The 17,888-nt window shown below is 40.7% G+C and overlaps 1 protein-coding gene across 1 annotated transcript in view; it reads right to left on the bottom strand.

Moving 5' to 3' along the window:
- Window positions 1-17,225, bottom strand: part of CTNNBL1 (catenin beta like 1) — a 169,071-nt gene extending 151,846 nt beyond the window's left edge. Inside the window, exon 1 of the mRNA XM_065892012.1 lies at window positions 17,103-17,225. Within this exon, the coding sequence (XP_065748084.1) occupies window positions 17,103-17,132 (30 nt within the window). The 5' untranslated portion in view covers window positions 17,133-17,225. The remainder of the gene's footprint in view (window positions 1-17,102) is intronic.
- Between the last annotated feature and the right edge of the window lie 663 nt (window positions 17,226-17,888).

The following is a 17,888-nucleotide window of genomic DNA, read 5'->3' as shown; positions in this document are numbered from 1 at the left end:
GCATCATCTCTCCCTGCTGCCATCATCGTTCAACCAACACCAAAATCCCTCCTGCCACTTTTCTGCCCATGCCGTTAGCCAGGAAAGCTCTTTTCTGTAGTTGCTTCTTGCCTGTTTGGAAGCTCACTGACCAGAAGCGCTTACTGTCATCTGTCTATATGGAGATTTTGGTAAAACTCCCTCCGCCAGATCATCTGGGGAACCCACAATGAGCCCAGGGGTTACCCACCTTGAACACCAGTCCACTTTGAATCTTTAAACATTAAATAACAAATTAATATGGCAAAGCTATTTTAAATTATTTAAACTATTTCCAAAGGCTCAGACACAAGAAATTCACTTTATTATTTAAATATCTAACACAAAGGTTAGATATTTTATAAGTGCATGTCACAGAGGCTAGGGGAGGTGGAGTATGCATTCAGCAACCAGCAGACCCATACAATGGCTTTGCAAGTTACATGGCACACCTGTTACATGTAATCGTGATGACAGAGACGTCTCCAGCCCGTGGACTACTGCCTCTAGCAATGCACAATTCCATTAACACTAAAGTGGGGAAGAAAATCTTTAACTACTTTTTCTATAAGTTGCCTCTAAGGTCATTGCCAAGACTCAAAACTGCATTCCTCTTTCAAACAGCAGGAGTGATTGTGGTGGGGAGACAGGGCAGAGTATACTAGCAAGAAGACAGACAGGAAAGAAAAAAGTGGAGATATTTTGAGAAAATGGGAAGGGGCGGAATATTCAGAGCATACTGAATGGCCTGGGAATAAATGAGTGAGAACCAGATCATACGTGAGAAACGAGTCATGTTATTTATTTACAAAATCTAGGTCTTTCACAGTTGCTTATTAATTCCTTAAGGGTTCCAACATGGTTTTGATCTCTAGAGCCTAGGACATCAGCTATTACCATTATTCCTTTTAAAGCTTACAACTTATCCACATAAGTCTGTTACATAATAGCTGCCACATTTATTTCAAGGAAGACAGAACTCACATGAAACTTTACCCTGAGTATCTTGTTAAAGAGAGTATTTTTCAACATTATGGGTAATACTTTAAAGTCTGAAAATGTAGCACGATTTTACAACACAATTTCCAGCACTAGAGTGCCGACTTACCTATCTCTCTCAGCTTGAATGAAGTATCTAGTGTTATGGCATCTGTACATGCCTGTTGATGAGTCCATCAAAAACAATGAAAAGAGATGGCTTCATGTCTGTTTTCTTCTAAGGTGCATTTTATTTTCCTCAATCCAAAGGTTTTACTATTTCTAGAAGCTTTACAAACCACTAGAGTTAGCAAAATACCTCTGTTCCCAATAAAGACAAGGATGGTAAATGAATTATTCTTAGAGTCAGAAATATTTCCTCCTCCCAGAGAACAGAAGGCACCCTGACCACCTGGCCATGTGGAATATGATCAAAAGGAATTCTTTGGTAGCCTGGGTAGCCTCTTGCCCAGCTACGAATTCCCTCTACAAGCTCTATCTCCACCACAACTCTCTCAGGAAGACTATAAAATTGACTTCAAAGTGATTTCAAACTAATAACTGCTCACTCCAAGAACATTTTAGGATACTCAATTTCCTAGCAATAGCATCTAATAGACCAGATAAGCCAAAACACACACCTCGCTGGGTGGGAAGAAACTCTACCAAGGGTTAAGATAATTAAGTAAGTCTCTTATACAGAAACAAATTAAATAAATAGTAGAATAAAATAATTGTTTTGAACCGTCTCTTTCCTTTTGAAAGTTTTCTTTGAAGCTTGGTAGGCTTTTGGCATCAAAAAAACTTAAGAATTGACTGCCTTTAAAAAAATTACCTTAAAACAGTGTAAAGCATCATGCAAAGACATCCTTACAGGTTATAATACCTTTACTTTTTTTTATAAAGGAAAGCAAAGTGAATTTTCATAAGCATGTTTCCCCTGTGGGTGAATCTCTAGTTGGTTACAACCAACTCGAGAGAGCCATCAAGGCAAACTACCCATTAGCTGTCAATTTAGAATGATTCTAGAAAGCTAGCCCCAGAGCTCCACCAGTATCTTTTCAACAACCTCTTAATCTTGTTTATAACACCTGTGTTAAAGCAGCCTGACATCAATCCTACTCACTTGTCTCAGACTGAAATTACTTAGAAACTTGAGAATTCAGGTAAACATATTAAATATCAGAGAGTCACTGGCTGAAAACCCTGTACACAAGGGAATTCGGTCACCTCTTTTAAACAAAGCTGCATAGATAAGCCAGGATGGGCCTCAATAGGCAAAGTCAGATATAAATCTTACAAAGAGCTTCTCAGGAGGCACTGAGGTCAGAGAATCGCAGGATTTAAAGAAACCATGAAGAATTCTTCCTACAGCTTCCTCACCAAGCAATTATCCAAGCTTTATAACAATGACCATTAACTGTGTGCTTATTATATACCTGGAAATTAACATTTCATTATCTTTTCAATCCTCACACAACTCTGCCAGGTAGGTAATACCATTCCCTGTTTCTTCAAGTGAGGAAACCAAGGCTCAGGTAGTGGCTTGCTTAGCGAACTGCCTAAGGTCAAAGAGCTAGCAAATAGTGGAGACAGGACTCAAACAGTCAATCTAAGCCCAAAGCTCTTGCTCTTTCCAGGGTACCATACTACCTACGACCATGTGATTGGGAAATCACCCCACCTTAACTGGTTTCTGTGCTTACTACTAATCTGTTTCCCAAGGCTACTTAAACTTAAGTGTACTTTTAGCAGCTCTACCACTTTCTGTTTTAGAAACCCATATGTGTCCCAGGCCTGTACAAAACATAATGTCCATAAGAAATGATGGTAAAGTAGTCCCATTTATAGGGGAGCATGGTGCAGGGAGGAGAAAATGGATTTTAGTGGTCAGACACTTAACTTTGTTGTTACCAGTGTGTGACCTTGGTCAAATCACCACACACTGAGATCATCCTTGGAAAAAGCTCTCACAGCGAGGAAGTGCCTAACCCAGAAAAAGTACTTAATAAATGTTTAAGAAAAAAAATCAAATGGAAATGCATGTGCCAGATATAACCAACATGAAATAAAAACTAACCTTGTTAGTTTTATCTTTTGCCTATAAGGTTGGGTAAAGAGAAAACAGCAGTTATGTCTCACAATAGAGTTGGTATAAATCTGGCTAATAAATGATTAATCTCTTGTTTTGGAGTCAGAGACAGCTCTGGTCTTTAAAACAACTCCAGTCAACTCTCGGGTTATTAAAGTACTGGAATCGGACTTTTATCAAGATCACCAATTGCTATTTAAGACAAGTTTCACCCAACCCACTGTATCCTATGACTAGGGCCACTATCATTCACAAACACAGCTTAATCTCCTCTCCATCAAGATGTAAGAGACAAGAAAAAGAAGACAACTGTGGAGGTGCTAAGAGTTAACATAAAAAGATACCTGGAAGAAACCCAAATTCAGCCACCTAATCATTGATTCACTGCTTCATTCATTCATCCTTTGTTCTTTCCTTTCTTCAGTCAAGAGACATTCATTGAGTATTTACAGCAGGTACTGAGCTGGTCACTGCCCTAGAGGAACTCAAAGTCCAATGGGAAGAAAGAGATGTAACCAAACAATTCCAATACAAAATTGTTGGGAAAGGCAGTCTCATGCATGCAGTATTTCAAACCCCACTCCGTCACATAAAAACGGGCCTTGGACCTCAATACTTCTGTACAAGAGATAAGGAGCCCATACAGCCTATGCCTGGCTTATCACTTTGTATAGGAATATCTTTCCCTGTTTCAGGCTCAGCAAGTGTTCCTTTGTTCTGCTTAAGCATGTATGTCAATGGCCCTTAGTCATGCCACTAGCTTTCAGGTCTGGGTCCTCCTGCTGCTACAAGAAAGAGGGGTGCACATAGGCTAACTGTCCAGCATTGGAAGGGGAGGGCCCTGCTAGCCACAAGGGACTGAGTACACTACTGGAGCTGATCTTGCTCTGTCTCTTCTCTATGTGAGTAAAGCATTGTTCCATCCCGTGCTTGTCTGTGTTGTGTTTTCCTTGGCAACTTCAATACCAAGATGCAATGGACAGTGTTTGAAGTGCTCCCCTGGGATTGGTAACTGATGCACGGTGTTCTGTTTCCCTGGATTTGATAACCAGGGCACGGTGTTCTACTGGACAAGAATGATATATATGGTAGACTGGAGGCAAGTACAAGGTAGGGTGATGGTAGCATTCTGCTGCATTCTACTCTCTAGTGTGTTTCTTTTTTTAAGCTACCTTCATCCACTGGAGACTTCTATTAGGAAAACGATTCTACCACCTACTTCTTGAGTGTCTTTGGGGAAGTCACTAAACCTCTGTGAACTAACTTTCCTCACCTACACAATGGGAATAAGAATACTGACTTCCCAGGGTTGCCTTTAGGGTGAGACAGAATAACATATCAAATCAAATAGCACAATGTCTGGCTCTCAGTAGGCTTCAATACCTGGTAGTCCCCAGCATTCTATTTTGTTCTTTTGGCTTGGTGACATAGGGAGGAGAAAACACATAGTCTTTTATCTCATTAAAAGTATGACAATTCCTACAAGCTCCTCTTTGAGGTGTTTTTCATTCACTGCAAATCAGGAACATACTAAACCTATAAGTAACCCCTTCTCCCACAAACACGATCTGTCGATTGAAGGCGTATCTGCCATTAATGCAGAGGCAATACTTCAAGCCCAGCTGCATACCTACCTCCTGATATTATCCTGTTAGGCTTGGTGTCATGCTCCTGAAAAAAAGCTATATTCACTGCACTCAGCAATCAAAGTGCCTCTGCCTCACACAAGATGAACCATGGCTAAAAATTGCTTTCTTGAATTAAAATAAGACTTCCTCAACCTCAGCACAACTAGAATGTGGAGCCCAATATCAGACTGTCAACCAGTCTCCATCTTGCTCTAATGGTGGTTTGAAGCACACAGAAAAGTAGAGGGAAAATTACTAATTTAAACAAAATGTTTAATCCTCTAATTATGGGACAGGCTCCAGGAATATGGAAAGTGATTTGCAATCTTCATTATGGAATCCCCACCAACCACTAGCACAAGTCATGTCAGCCAGAAGGCAAATGCCATCTCTTTTTCCGCCACTGGGCCTTCTGTGTCCTTATAAGTTCTGTGGGGATGGAAGAAGAAATCTTTGGAAAAAGAAAAAAATGAGGTACAAGAATCAGAATTTCTGTCTCTCCAAGTTCACTACGCTGAATGAGGTGTAAGGATCCCCCAGTGAGAAGCCAGGGAGATAATATTCAGTGACTACATTGGCAGGCTAAGCAGACTGAGGGCCTTTGAAACTCTCAAGTCTTGTAAAAACTGCCCAACTCAAGTGGTGCTTAAGTAATTCTTTTTATTTGCTGAGAAGTCCTGTCATCCTCCTCTCATCAGTGGTAAGAGATGCACAGAAAATTAGGTGGTGCCCAGCAACGGCACCTCTGGTCAGAAGGAAATCTGTTCCTCTGCGGATATGCTTGTACCACTGCTAATTTGTGTTAATCTCTGCCCCTTCAGATCTCTATGTGCTAACTCAGGACAAAAAAGTCCCTACCAACTAACTCTGACAAGTCTGATGGCAGAACTCCCACGGGAGAATCAGCAGACAGCAAAGGCAGGCAAGTATTCCCCTTCATTAGAGAGAGTTCTTTTTAATTTTTTTTTTTAATTTTGAAAACAACAAGTAGCCATTCACAGGCACTGCTCACTGCAGTCACTTATACAACTGGCAGAAACTGAAATTCCCCCCAAGCCAACTAAAAAAGATGTCCTGGAAGTAACCAGAAATGACTATGCCCCTTTAATTACCTACCCACTGTAATGTAAAACCAGACATAGAGAGGATGGCCACAGCAGATCTGGGCAAAACAGTGGGTGATATTTAATCATCAGTCCAGACCATCTGCAACTGTTTTGCAGAAGCACATGAAGTTTATGGATTCCAAAGCTTCCTACAAGTTACCAGGTACTGAGGGTCAGCTGCACTGTCCTCAGGTCTACCAGAGGCTGCTTTCTTCATTCTCTCCAGGCCAGGGTGCTCAACAAAAGGCACCAAGCCCACATTTTCTGTGCCAAGCCTGGCACTAGGAGAGTGTTGCTTCTTGATTAAGCCAGAACCCAGATTAAATGTTTAGAACTGGGAAATTCTGAAAACAGCCTAGGCGGGAAAGCAATTATTCTAGGGAGAGCACAGCTTCAGCTGCGGCCTTCCACAGCACAAAGGTGAATTCTATCCCCTTGGAACGATTAAGCTGGCCAGATTTGCTCCCCTACAATCTATTCTCCATTCGGCAGAGGCAGTGATCTTTTAAAACTTAACCAAACTGTGTCAGTCCACAGCTTAAAACCCCTAATGGTTTCCCAATGTACCAACAATAACATCTAAACATTTTAGGGCTTCCCATCCTCCCCACAGCAGACCTCTCCGTCCTTATCTTGGTCCCCGCCTCACTCGTCATGCTCTAGGCCATACTGCCTCAAACATGACAAGCTTGGTCCCACCTTAGGACTTTTGTAGTGGTTTTCCCCTTGGCTCACATTGCTGTTCCCACAGCTCTTCATGTGGCTGGATCCTTCCCATTATTCATTCTCAGCTCAAATGTTACCTCCTCAGAGAGGCCTTCTGGAACCTTCTGATGATCCCCAATCATTCAATTACATCAGCCCATTTTTCCCTTCATATCTCTATTTAAAATATCTTGTTTTTGTTTCTCTAGTACTATTTGTTTGCATGTTTAGGTGTTCTTATTTATTTGTATTTCTTGTATATTTTCTGTCTTGCCTCCCTGGGTATAAGTTCTATAAAGACAAGGGATAGCAACTGTCTTGTGTATCACTCTATTCCTGATGCCTAGTACAACATCCTGCATTTAGTAGGCATTTAATAAATTTGTTGAATAATTTAAAAATGAAAGGCTCGATATGGATTACTAATCTGAATGAAGTTTACTAGCCCTTGAAAATCTGGATTGGCTCACAGCCTGACGGTGAGCATGTGTCATAATGCCCTAGAAACATACAAAACACCAGCAGAGAACTGATGTACTATTAATGGTTAAGTCTATTAAAGATTCCAAAAGTAATTTTAAACTTAGTTACTCTTAACTGGGGGGGGGGGGGTGTCAAATAAAAATGTAATTAATCCTCAATTTTATGTACTAACAGAATAAGCACATGAATAATGCCAAAGTGTTCAATAACTGATCACACCTGCCTTCGGAACATAGTCAGACGCAGTCAGAGAGAGGCATCGTAATACTCTGTGCTTGACCTCAAATCCTTCTCAGTTCAGTCACTGACTTTGGATACTGCTGGGTAGGTGACGGGAAGTCTAAGGAGCCAAAGCAGACAATCTGCTTACAGGAAACTGATCATCTAAAATGAGTTAAGAGATGAAAATGCACTGTGGTAGTCTCACTAGATCTTTCGCTGAACTCAGGATGAAGGTAATCTAGTTTGTTCACCAACCCACAGTGGAGCTGGGGTTCCAAAGTTTAGGCCAACACACTTTCAGATCACTCACTCCTGGAACTCTGTGGAAAAGAAAATGTTCTTGAACTATTCAGCTGAAATACTAGAATCAGATGGCTGGCCTTGGAGAAGCTAAGAGTATCCCTGCTATACTTTCTCCTAATTCCATTTTCCCTACAGCTATACAAGACTCAGACCAAAACCAATCACTTCCTTCAGGAACATTAAAGGAAAAAAAGAAAAAGAAAGGAGCAATTTGTAAATGAGATTCCTGGCCCTAGAAAAGAGGAAAACTGAGATATCTTAGTAATATTGAAGCGACCTGGGGAAAAGAATTACTGTGTTGATGACATAATCCTTGATATCAATGTCTGCTAACTGTGGTAGAATACGGTTATACTTTAATCTATTGAGAACAGTTCTATACTGTGGAATGTGTGCGTGACAAACTGTTCTCACTTCCTTTTATAGCATTCTAAACCTTAATCTCCAAGACACCAGTGACCTTGGGAATACTAAGGCAGCTTTGCAGAATTCGAGAAAAACATTTTTTCCTTTTGCTATACCATATGTGTTTTTATAATTATATCAATAATAAAAATTGACAGCTAGCATGTACTGGGCACTTACCATGTGTCAGGCACTATACTACTTAGCACTACCCACACTGACTCATTTAATCCTGCATCTTTAAGAAAAAGATGGTAAAGTGGAGATTTTTTAAAAGATGGTGGGGCAGAGACAGACACTATTATATAATCTGCATTTTAAAGATGAAGGCCTGAGGCTTAAAGAGGTTAATTAAGTGACCCAAGGTCACATAGCTACCAAGTAGCAGAGGTGGGATTCAAACACAGGCAGCAGTCTGCCTGACCCAGAGTTATTGTTCATCCACTACACTAAACATTAAAAGACGTCTAAAATGGGCACACTCAGAAAGGCATGTATTTTGAATTATTTTCTCCAACAGTGCTAACAAGCTATCTTGAACCATCCACATTCTCCAATGTAGTCATTTATACATGTGAAAACTTCTCTACTGGGGTCTTATAAATGCAACCCCCCAATTTAAACAGTGACACTTAGTGAGAGACTGAAGAAAGGTATGGCTGTGTTCCTCAAATTCACCTCCAAATTTAGGCATCTCAATAAGACCTATCTCCAAGGAAGCTGAAATAGGTAGGACTGGAGTCTAGACCAGAGAAGGGTGTTCTGTTGGCACACAGAGGAAATAAACCCACATTCATCGTGCCAATATGAGATCCACAAAGAAAAACATGAAGACAAACTAGAAAGCTAATTATTTGACAAAGTCCCAGGAGTCTAAACTAAGATGGCGGCAACTGAAATAGAAAAGAAGGGATAGAGAAAAGGCTCCTGAAGAAGCAACAATTCCCCTGCAAAGCCTTCCCAAGTTCCCAACGGCAGGGCTGCTCCTGCCTCTAGGCCACCACATCTTGCTCATGCAATGGCACTGTGTACTGGATTATCAATTCTCAAATCTGTGGGATGCTCCCCCTTAGACTGTAAGCTCCATGAAAGCAAGAACTGTGACATACGCATTTTCAGATCCTAACACCCTCCTGACTCCTGAGAAAAGAGCTAGCCCTTTGCTCAAGAGTTTGTATTTTCCATGAGGAAAAGAACTTTGCCTTTCAACTTTAAGCCCCTTCATCTTTGAGAACTAGCTCCAGGGCTTTTTTCAAGTCTGCTGGACAGCTACACCCTTGACTAAAAAGCAGAATTGGGGGTAGGTGATGAGGGGGCGGGTGGAGAGATGCAGAGAATTATACCAGAGCATACAGTCAGAATGTTCAGTAGTCACATGAAACCTAAATCAGGACTAGTGAGCTAAGAGTTTACATAAAGATGCTGAAAGACAAAAGAATGGATGATTCCTCTAAGATGAGGAACCAGGTTATAGAATAAAATTCTAGTGAAGAGGCTCTAAACAAACACATGAAAGGATGCTCAACATCACTAATCATTAGAGAAATGCAAATCAAAACTACAATGAGGTATCACCTCACACTAGTCAGAATGGTCATCATCAAAAAATCTACGAACAACAAACGCTGGAGAGGGTGTGGAGAAAAGGGAAACCTCTTGCACTGTTGGTGGGAATGTAAGTTGATACAGCCACTATGGAGAACAGTATGGAGGTTCCTTAAAAAACGAAAAATAGGGCTTCCCTGGTGGTGCAGTGATTGAGAGTCTGCCTGCCGATGCAGGGGACACGGGTTCGCGCCCCGGTCTGGGAAGATCCCACATGCTGCGGAGCAGCTAGGCCCGTGAGCCATGGCCACTGAGCCTGCGCGTCCGGAGCCTGTGCTCCGCAACGGGAGAGGCCACAACAGTTAGAGGCCTGCGTACCGCAAAAAAAAAAAAACTAAAAATAGAACTACAATACGACCCAGCAATCCCACTACTAGGCATATACCCTGAGAAAACCATAATTCAAAAAGAGTCATGTACCACAATGTTCACTGCAGTTCTATTTACAATAGTCAGGACATGGAAGCAACCTAAGTGTCCATTGACAGATGAATGGATAAAGAAGATGTGGCACATATATACAATGGAATATTACTCAGCCATAAAGAGAAATGTAATTGAGTTATTTGTAGTGAGGTGGATGGATGGACCTAGAGACTGTCATGCAGAGTGAAGTAAGTCAGAAAGAGAAAAACAAATACTGTATGCTAACACATATATATGGAATCTAAAAAAGAAAAAAAAGGTTCTGAAGAACCTAGGGGCAGGACAAGAATAAAGATGCAGACGAAGAGAATGGATATGAGGACACAGGGAGGGAGAAGGGTAAGCTGGGACGAAGTGAGAGAGTGGCACGGACATATATACACTACCAAACGTAAAATAGCCAGCTAGTGGGAAGCAGCCGCATAGCACAGGGAGATCAGCTTGGTGCTTTGTGACCACCTAGAGGGGTGGGACAGGAAGGGTGGGAGGGAGACGCAAGAAGGAGGAGATATGGGGATATATGTATATGTACAGCTGATTCACTTTGTTATAAAGCAGAAACTAACACACCATTGTAAAGCAATTATACTCCAAGAAAGATGTTAAAAAAAAAAATGAGGCTCTAGAGGTTATCATACTAAGTGAAGTAAATCAAAGACAATACTATATGATATCACTTATATGTAGAATATAAAATATGATACAAATGAACTTATTTACAAAACAGAAACAGACTCACAGACATAGAAAACAAATTATGGTTACCAAAGGGGAAAGGGTGTGGGGAAGGGATAAATAAGAAGTTTGGGATTAGCAGATACAAACTATTATATATAAAATAGATACACAACAAGGTCCTCTGTACAGCACAGGGAAGGACAATTCAGTAACTGAGGTAACGGATTTGAATCCAACTTTCTTGAAGTCTAACATGAAAGCAAAGAGATACAAGCCAGCAAGCAGACAAGATATTAGAACAAAAGCTTTCCAAAAGAGCATATTTGAAGGCACATACCGGTTCATTCACTCAATCATTAAACAATGATTTATTAGGCATCAACTAGCAGAGAGACACTCTCTAGGTGCTGGTCCCTGCCTCTCAGTTCACTGCCTAGGGTGCAAGGGGGCACAAAAATACAATGTATTTTGCGAGTATGAAAAGAACTCATCACGGGAAAAAGAGAAGATAAGTTTGCAAAGGGAGGAAGTGAACTTAAGAAAAAATGTCACTCAGAAGATGAAACAGAAAACACCCTGAAGTGGGAATATCAATAAGAATAGCAATTTATTTGTTACTTATAGTCCCACTAACAATAAGTAACTTCAGAAAGCACTAAACTGTCATGCCAAAAGAGCCTATTTCATGATGCTGTAAAGTGACATCATGATTATGACAATATCCACAGAGTTAGAGGTAAAATGGGGCTACCAAAGAATGAAAGATATATTTGAGCACAAGTGTCCCGGCTTCCAATAATGTTTCTTATACACACACCATTGACAAAAAAACAGAACAGAAAAGCTCAGTTATAAGCTACAACACAACCCTAAGAAAAAAAAGCAGATAATAAGTACAAACAATAAACACATGCAAGGGAAAAATGCTTATTAAAGCAAATGAACTAACACTTTATATACCTACTATATTAATGAGAAAAAATTAAATTATGACAACTAGTAGTATCGAGCTTGCAGTAAAACTGGAACACACACTATTGTTAGCGCTGTAAACTGATAAAGGATTACTTCCACATGAGCACTGTGTATTGTCTGACATACCTGCAGCTGAGGCCACCCCATCATCTCCTGCCACTCCGCTCCATTCACTCAATGCTCTGAACATTTCACTCCCATGCTTTTGCTGTCACTAATCCTAGTCAAGAATGACTCTCCTCAGCCTCCTTCAGTACCCACAGAATTTCTATTCATTCATCAGGGCTGAGATTCCAATGTCATCTCCTTTTCCTCAATGACCAAACCAAATCCATTCCCAGCAATACATCCCCTCTCCAGGCACATCCATTGTGCTCCCATAATACTTTATTCATGCAGTTAGTTGTTGAAAGGTCTGTCTCGCTCCTTAACTATGAATTCTTTAAGGTCCAAGACCGTATCTTAATCATTTTAGCCCATGCAATACTTCGCACAGGAGATGATGGCACGTGATAATTACTAACGACAGATGTGAGGGGAAAAATGCCACATGAATAAAGAAGTTCACTGCAATATTATCTCCAAGAACAAAATCTGGAAACCACCTAAGTACTCGATTATAGAGGAGCAATTTAGGGAAAAATGGATGGTCTATGACTTGAGCAACAAGTATGTAAACATTAAAAACAACATGAAGACTATGTAGAAACACAAAATATTTCTGGCAATGTTAAATTAAAGCACAGAACACAAAACAGTATGTATACAATGGTTACAGCCATGCAAAATACATAAGGGCTGTGGGAATATAAAAATATTTTATTGGATTAGGGTAGCAGTTTCCCTTTTCTTGAATACTTTAATACTATTCCTGTCAGATTATTGTCATCAAAATTTTTTACTTCAAAAGAAAGAAATAAGAAGGGAAAAGGAGAAAGATTATAGATTCCAATAAGCCCCTGCAATCCAAGGAAATGCTATATTACTGACTGATAGGTGACAAGAGGAGTGGGTGCCTGCAATATTGCCAAAACCAAGGGTCCCTGACCCCAATCTGCCTCAAAGAGAATACTTCTCATGTCACAAAATAAGTCATTCCCAATGAGCCAAACTGCACTAAATGTGAATTCTTTATTGCAAAACTTCAAAGGTAAGAACTTTTTCCAGACATCTGTGGAATCAGTATTAATGAGAATGCCCTGGAGTTCATATACGTGCCTACGCAGCAGAAACTTCTCAGCCAAGGCACTGCTGGGCACACTTCTTGATGAGATGTCTAAGCCCAAAGGCATCAAAAAAGTACATTTCCATATTGGGAACATAACTGGTTTCCTCTTTAAGACTTTTTCCACCACCACCTGTCCACATTGTAATTCTCCTGTCTTTTCAAATGAATAGTTAACATATGTCAAGGATATAAGGCATATACTGAGGCACTTGCTGCCTAACTCTATTTACTAGAAGAACCAATCTCAGCAGAAAACTGGAATCTTCCCACCAAGTTGCTCCAAAAGTGAAATTTAGAAGGCATCCAAAAAAATGTCAAATACTTTTAATAAACATTTTTGGCATTACATATTTTCTTTATTTACCTTAGTCTCTGAATTTTAGGAAAAGAAAGAACCAGAAGTCATATAGCTCAATCTCCTCATTTTACAGTGATGAAAAAAATGATGTACAGAGAAGGGAAGTGGCTTATCCTGAATCACCCAGATAAATAACGATAAAGGTAGGATTAAAACTCAAATCTCCCAGATTTTCAGCCCCAATTCATTCTTCTGCATCAAGCTTTTCTTATCCCTTGAAATCTCTGGAGCTCTTCGCCTAAATAATCAGTATCACAGAATTTTAAAGCTAGAAGGGACCTCAGAGAAACTTACCTAATCCCCTCATTAGGCATATAAGGAAACTGAGGCCCATAAAGATTAAGTGATTTGCTCTCAATATCTGAGATGGCGGGGCAAAGTATAACTTAAGCTCAAAATACTGCGAACTAATGGCCATGAGAAGGGAGGTGAATGTCTCAGAGAAGATTTTAAGAGGAATGTAGATCATTCTAGACCAGGGGTAGGTCTCAAAGTGTGGTCCCTGGACCAGCAGCTTAAGCATCACCTGGAATCTTGTTAGAAATGCAAATTCTAAGGTCCCATGGGAGACTTACTGACTCAAACTCTGGGGGTGGGGATGTTCAAATCAGATCACCTTTGTCCCTGAGAAATGAACTTTAGTGGTCATATCGAGTCTACTTGGTAAATGACAAGTATAATCAAAAGCACTTAAGATTTATGCATTCTTCTATACATATACCATACTTCAACTTTAAAAGTTTTTGAAATTGGAAAACTAGATTTGGGTATTCGGTTGGTTCCAGTTCTGGCTCTGCTCCTTACTGGCTGTTTCATCTTGGACTGGTAACTGACCTCTCTAGTTTGAGTTTCCTTTTCTATAAAATAGGCATGCCACCTACCTCAAAGGGCATGCTTGAGAATTAATGTAAGAACATATCTGAAAGCACTTTAGTTCAGCACAGCACAGTGGTTAGGAACTCCAACTCTGAGGCAGGCACTTTTTTGTACCTCAGTTCCCCCATCTGTACAACAGGGATTTAAAACAGTACCTTCTTCATAGGGTTGTTATAAGGATTTAGAGAAATGATGCAGGCATGCAATGCATCTTTCATGTCTATAAAAAGTTAGTTTTCAAAGAGCTTTTGCGTCCATTAACTCAGGTAATCCTCATGACTTTCTACAAGAGGATGGGAGCATTTATTATGGACTAGATTCTAGACTGTACCATCTTTTAGGAACAGGAAAAGTGGGCACTGATCTTACAGACAGAAAAGTGCATGAGTAGCGCATGTGGGGAATGAACAGAGCTGGAAATAAGATCAGGATTCTGGTTTCGACTCTTGTCACTACCTTGGCCCACAACCTCAGGGACGTCCCTTACCGAAATGGAGTTCACTTTTCATTTATAAATATGTGGGCTGAATGAGGTTATCTATAAGATTTCTCAAAATAAAATTCAAATTCCTTTTCGTGGCCCACAGGAAGGCCTACATAGTCTGTCATCTGCCTACTTCTCCAACCTTATCGCTTATCATTCCCCTGCTCATTCACCAAGTTCCAGCTACATCAGTCCTCTTCCTGATCCTCTAACAGGCTGCACCAGCTTCTATTTTAACAACTCACAGCCTGTGTACCTGCTATTCATTCCCTCTGCCTTGATTATTCTGCGCTTTTCACGATTGGCTCCTTCTCAACCATTGGTCCTTTAATGTGCGTTCCTCAAAGTCCTTCCTAGACCATATTATCTAAAATAATAGGCCCTGTCTCCTGCTCCCAGCGGTTATCTTTAGCAGCTCTGTCCAATAAAAATATATTGAGGGCCACAAACAAGCCACATATTTAACTTTAAATTTTCTAGTAGCCACATTTAAAAAGTTTTTAAGAAGATGATATTAATTTTAATAATTTTCTTTAAGCCAACATATCCTAAGTATTATCATTTCAGCATGGAATCAATATAAAAATTAATATATTTTACAGTCACTTTTTTCATACTAAATCTTGAAAATCCAGTGTGTATTTTACAGGTGTAGCGGATCTCAATTCTAACTAGCCACATTTCAAGTGTTCAAGAGTAACATGTGACCAGTGGCTACCACACCAAACAGCACAGCTCTATAGTATACCCTGTGTATCCTTCAAAGCACTTACCACGATCTGAATTTCCCATTTGTTTACTTTCTTATCTTGTTACTTCCCCACCAGATTATAAGCGCCACAAAAGCAAGAACCTTGTCTGTTTTGTTCAATGTTGTATGCTCGGTAGATGCAGTACATATTCAATAGATATTTGTTGAGCAAATGAATGAACCTCTTCTAGCTTTAATATTCTATGAGTCAGTGGGCTCATATGTAGGCCAAACAGGCCTACGTCAAACAGGCCAAACGTCATTCAACAACGCTCCTATTTCCTTTCTTCTTTCACATCCTATTACTGTCTTAAAAAGGAAATCACCTGGCTATATACCTCCCATTGCTTACAAGTTCTTTCCCACGATGTCTAGTTTCCAAGGTCAGTTCTATGTATACCGGCTGAGGGAACTGCATGAATATAATTGCTAACGTTTTTCAAACGTTTACTCTTTGACAAGCATTGGGCTAAACACTTTACATTTCACAGCAGCTTCAAAACAGACTTATATGATAGCTACCTTCTTGCCTCCATTTACAAGATGAGAAAACTGAGGCATAGAGAGGGTAAGTATTCTGCTCAAGGTTACAGTAGCCAGTTAGCAGCAAAACAGAGATTCCAAGCCATAGGGCTTCCGACTCATGGCTCTTAATCCCTTATTCTCTACTGCAGAGCTGTTCAATGGAAATGTAAGGCCTGCTATACATATAACTTTAGTAGTGACACAAAAAGGCCAGCAGCTACATTAAAAAGTCAACAGAAATAGGTAAAACTTATTTTGAATATATTTTATTTCACCCATTACCCATATATGATTAATATATGGGTAATGGGTGAAATATATAATTAATCACTATGATCAATAATCAAAGTAATCGACATGATCATGTAATCAATATAAAAATTTTACTTTTTTAATACTGATTCTTCAAATTCCAGTGTGACTTGACACTTAAGAGTACTTCTCAATGCAGACTAGTCCCATTTCAAGCGTTCGATAGCCATATGTGGCTAGTGGCTACCATACTGAACATTTAGGAAGTCATAAGTGGGGGAAAAACGTTGAGCTGGGAGCCAAAAGATCTCATCTCTAATCCCAGCTCTTACTTGTTGAGTGACTTTGGACAAGTCCTTTCTACCTTCTGGGCCACTGTTTCCCCACAAGTACTCCGAGCAAGTGGGACAAGAAGAAGATTCCGAGGTACCCATCCCATGCTGGAATGTCAAACATCTGTCAATAACTGCAATTAACATGGGTCCGGCTTTCCACACTTTAAAATCAGCTTTCACATCCATTGGTTGATACAGTCCTGAAACAAACCTAATAGGTAGCTATTACTGTCTCCACTTTATACATACAAAAGCTGAGGCTCGAAGAGGGCGACAGGACTTGTCCCAAAGCCACAGAGCCGGTCAGTAGAGAAGCTGGGGCTCAAATGCAAGAAGGGCTAGTGCTCTCCCACCACGACCACCAACTCAATAACTGGAGAAGAGAGTTTAAGGGGGATGGTTGTAAAGATAGTTTGGGGCCTTCAGAATAGTTGAAGTGAGTCAGGCCCCAGGGCAGGGTGAGAAGGAGCCCAGCCTTTAGTTGAGAAGGGGCCCGGGCCTTGGGAAGAAATAAACTGAAAGAGCCCAGGAGAAATTCGAGGGAGTTACGTGAAATCAGAGGCTAGGACCCGGGGCTGAGGTGGGAGAAAATGAGATGAAGGGACTCTGGTCCTACGACTCCTGCCCGGGTTAGAGGACGGTCCCCCCAGCCCTCCTCGTCCGTCATACCTGGTAGCTCAGAAGTTCGCCAACGTCCATGATTCCAGGTTCAGTCAACACCGACTACTCTGATTCCCTGCACTCACGACCAAACCGCGGTCCCCACATGGGCGGCTCCAGCCACACGGCTGTAAAGCGCCTTGAGCAGGGGCCGCAGAGCCAATGAGGTAAAAATGCTCGCGTCGCGCGAGCCGGCCACACTGCGGTAAACGTGTGGCTTTACGGCCACACTACCGTAAAGCGCGCTGCATTTGACAGCACTACTTCCTCCCGGAGCCTGAAGGGGGCGGAGAAAGGGGGCGGAGACTTGATGGAGGGCGGTGCGGTGAGAGAAAAGATGAAAGGAACCAAGGTTTATCACGCGCCTCTGGCGTGCAGGGTGTTTCCCTTGCGCTCTCATAATCCATTCAGTGACTAGGCAGTTTTATCCCTCATTTTATCCTCAATTCGCAGATAAGGAAACTGAGGCATTGAACTGCACTGTCCAGTACTATACCCACTAACCACGTGTGGCTACTGAGGGCTTGAGCTATGGCTAGTTTGAATTAAAATGTGCTATAATTGTAAATAAAATACCCATCGGATTTCTAAGACTTCTATTAATTACATGTTGAAATAATATTTGGGGTATATTGGGTCAAATAAAATATAAAATTAATTTCACCCATTTCTTTTTACTTTTTTAAATGTGGGTAGTAGAAAATGTAAGTTACACGTGTAGCTCCCTTTGTAGCTTCCATTGTATTTCTGTTGGACAGTGCTGGCTCAGAAAATGTATTGTCCAAGTCCATATAA

This window comes from Phocoena phocoena, chromosome 15 (genome assembly GCF_963924675.1).
Source record: "Phocoena phocoena chromosome 15, mPhoPho1.1, whole genome shotgun sequence".
Classification (NCBI taxonomy): Eukaryota; Metazoa; Chordata; class Mammalia; order Artiodactyla; family Phocoenidae; genus Phocoena; species Phocoena phocoena.
The sequence above is the reverse complement of the archived record's forward strand: the minus strand, read 5'-3'. Positions and strand labels throughout refer to the sequence as shown.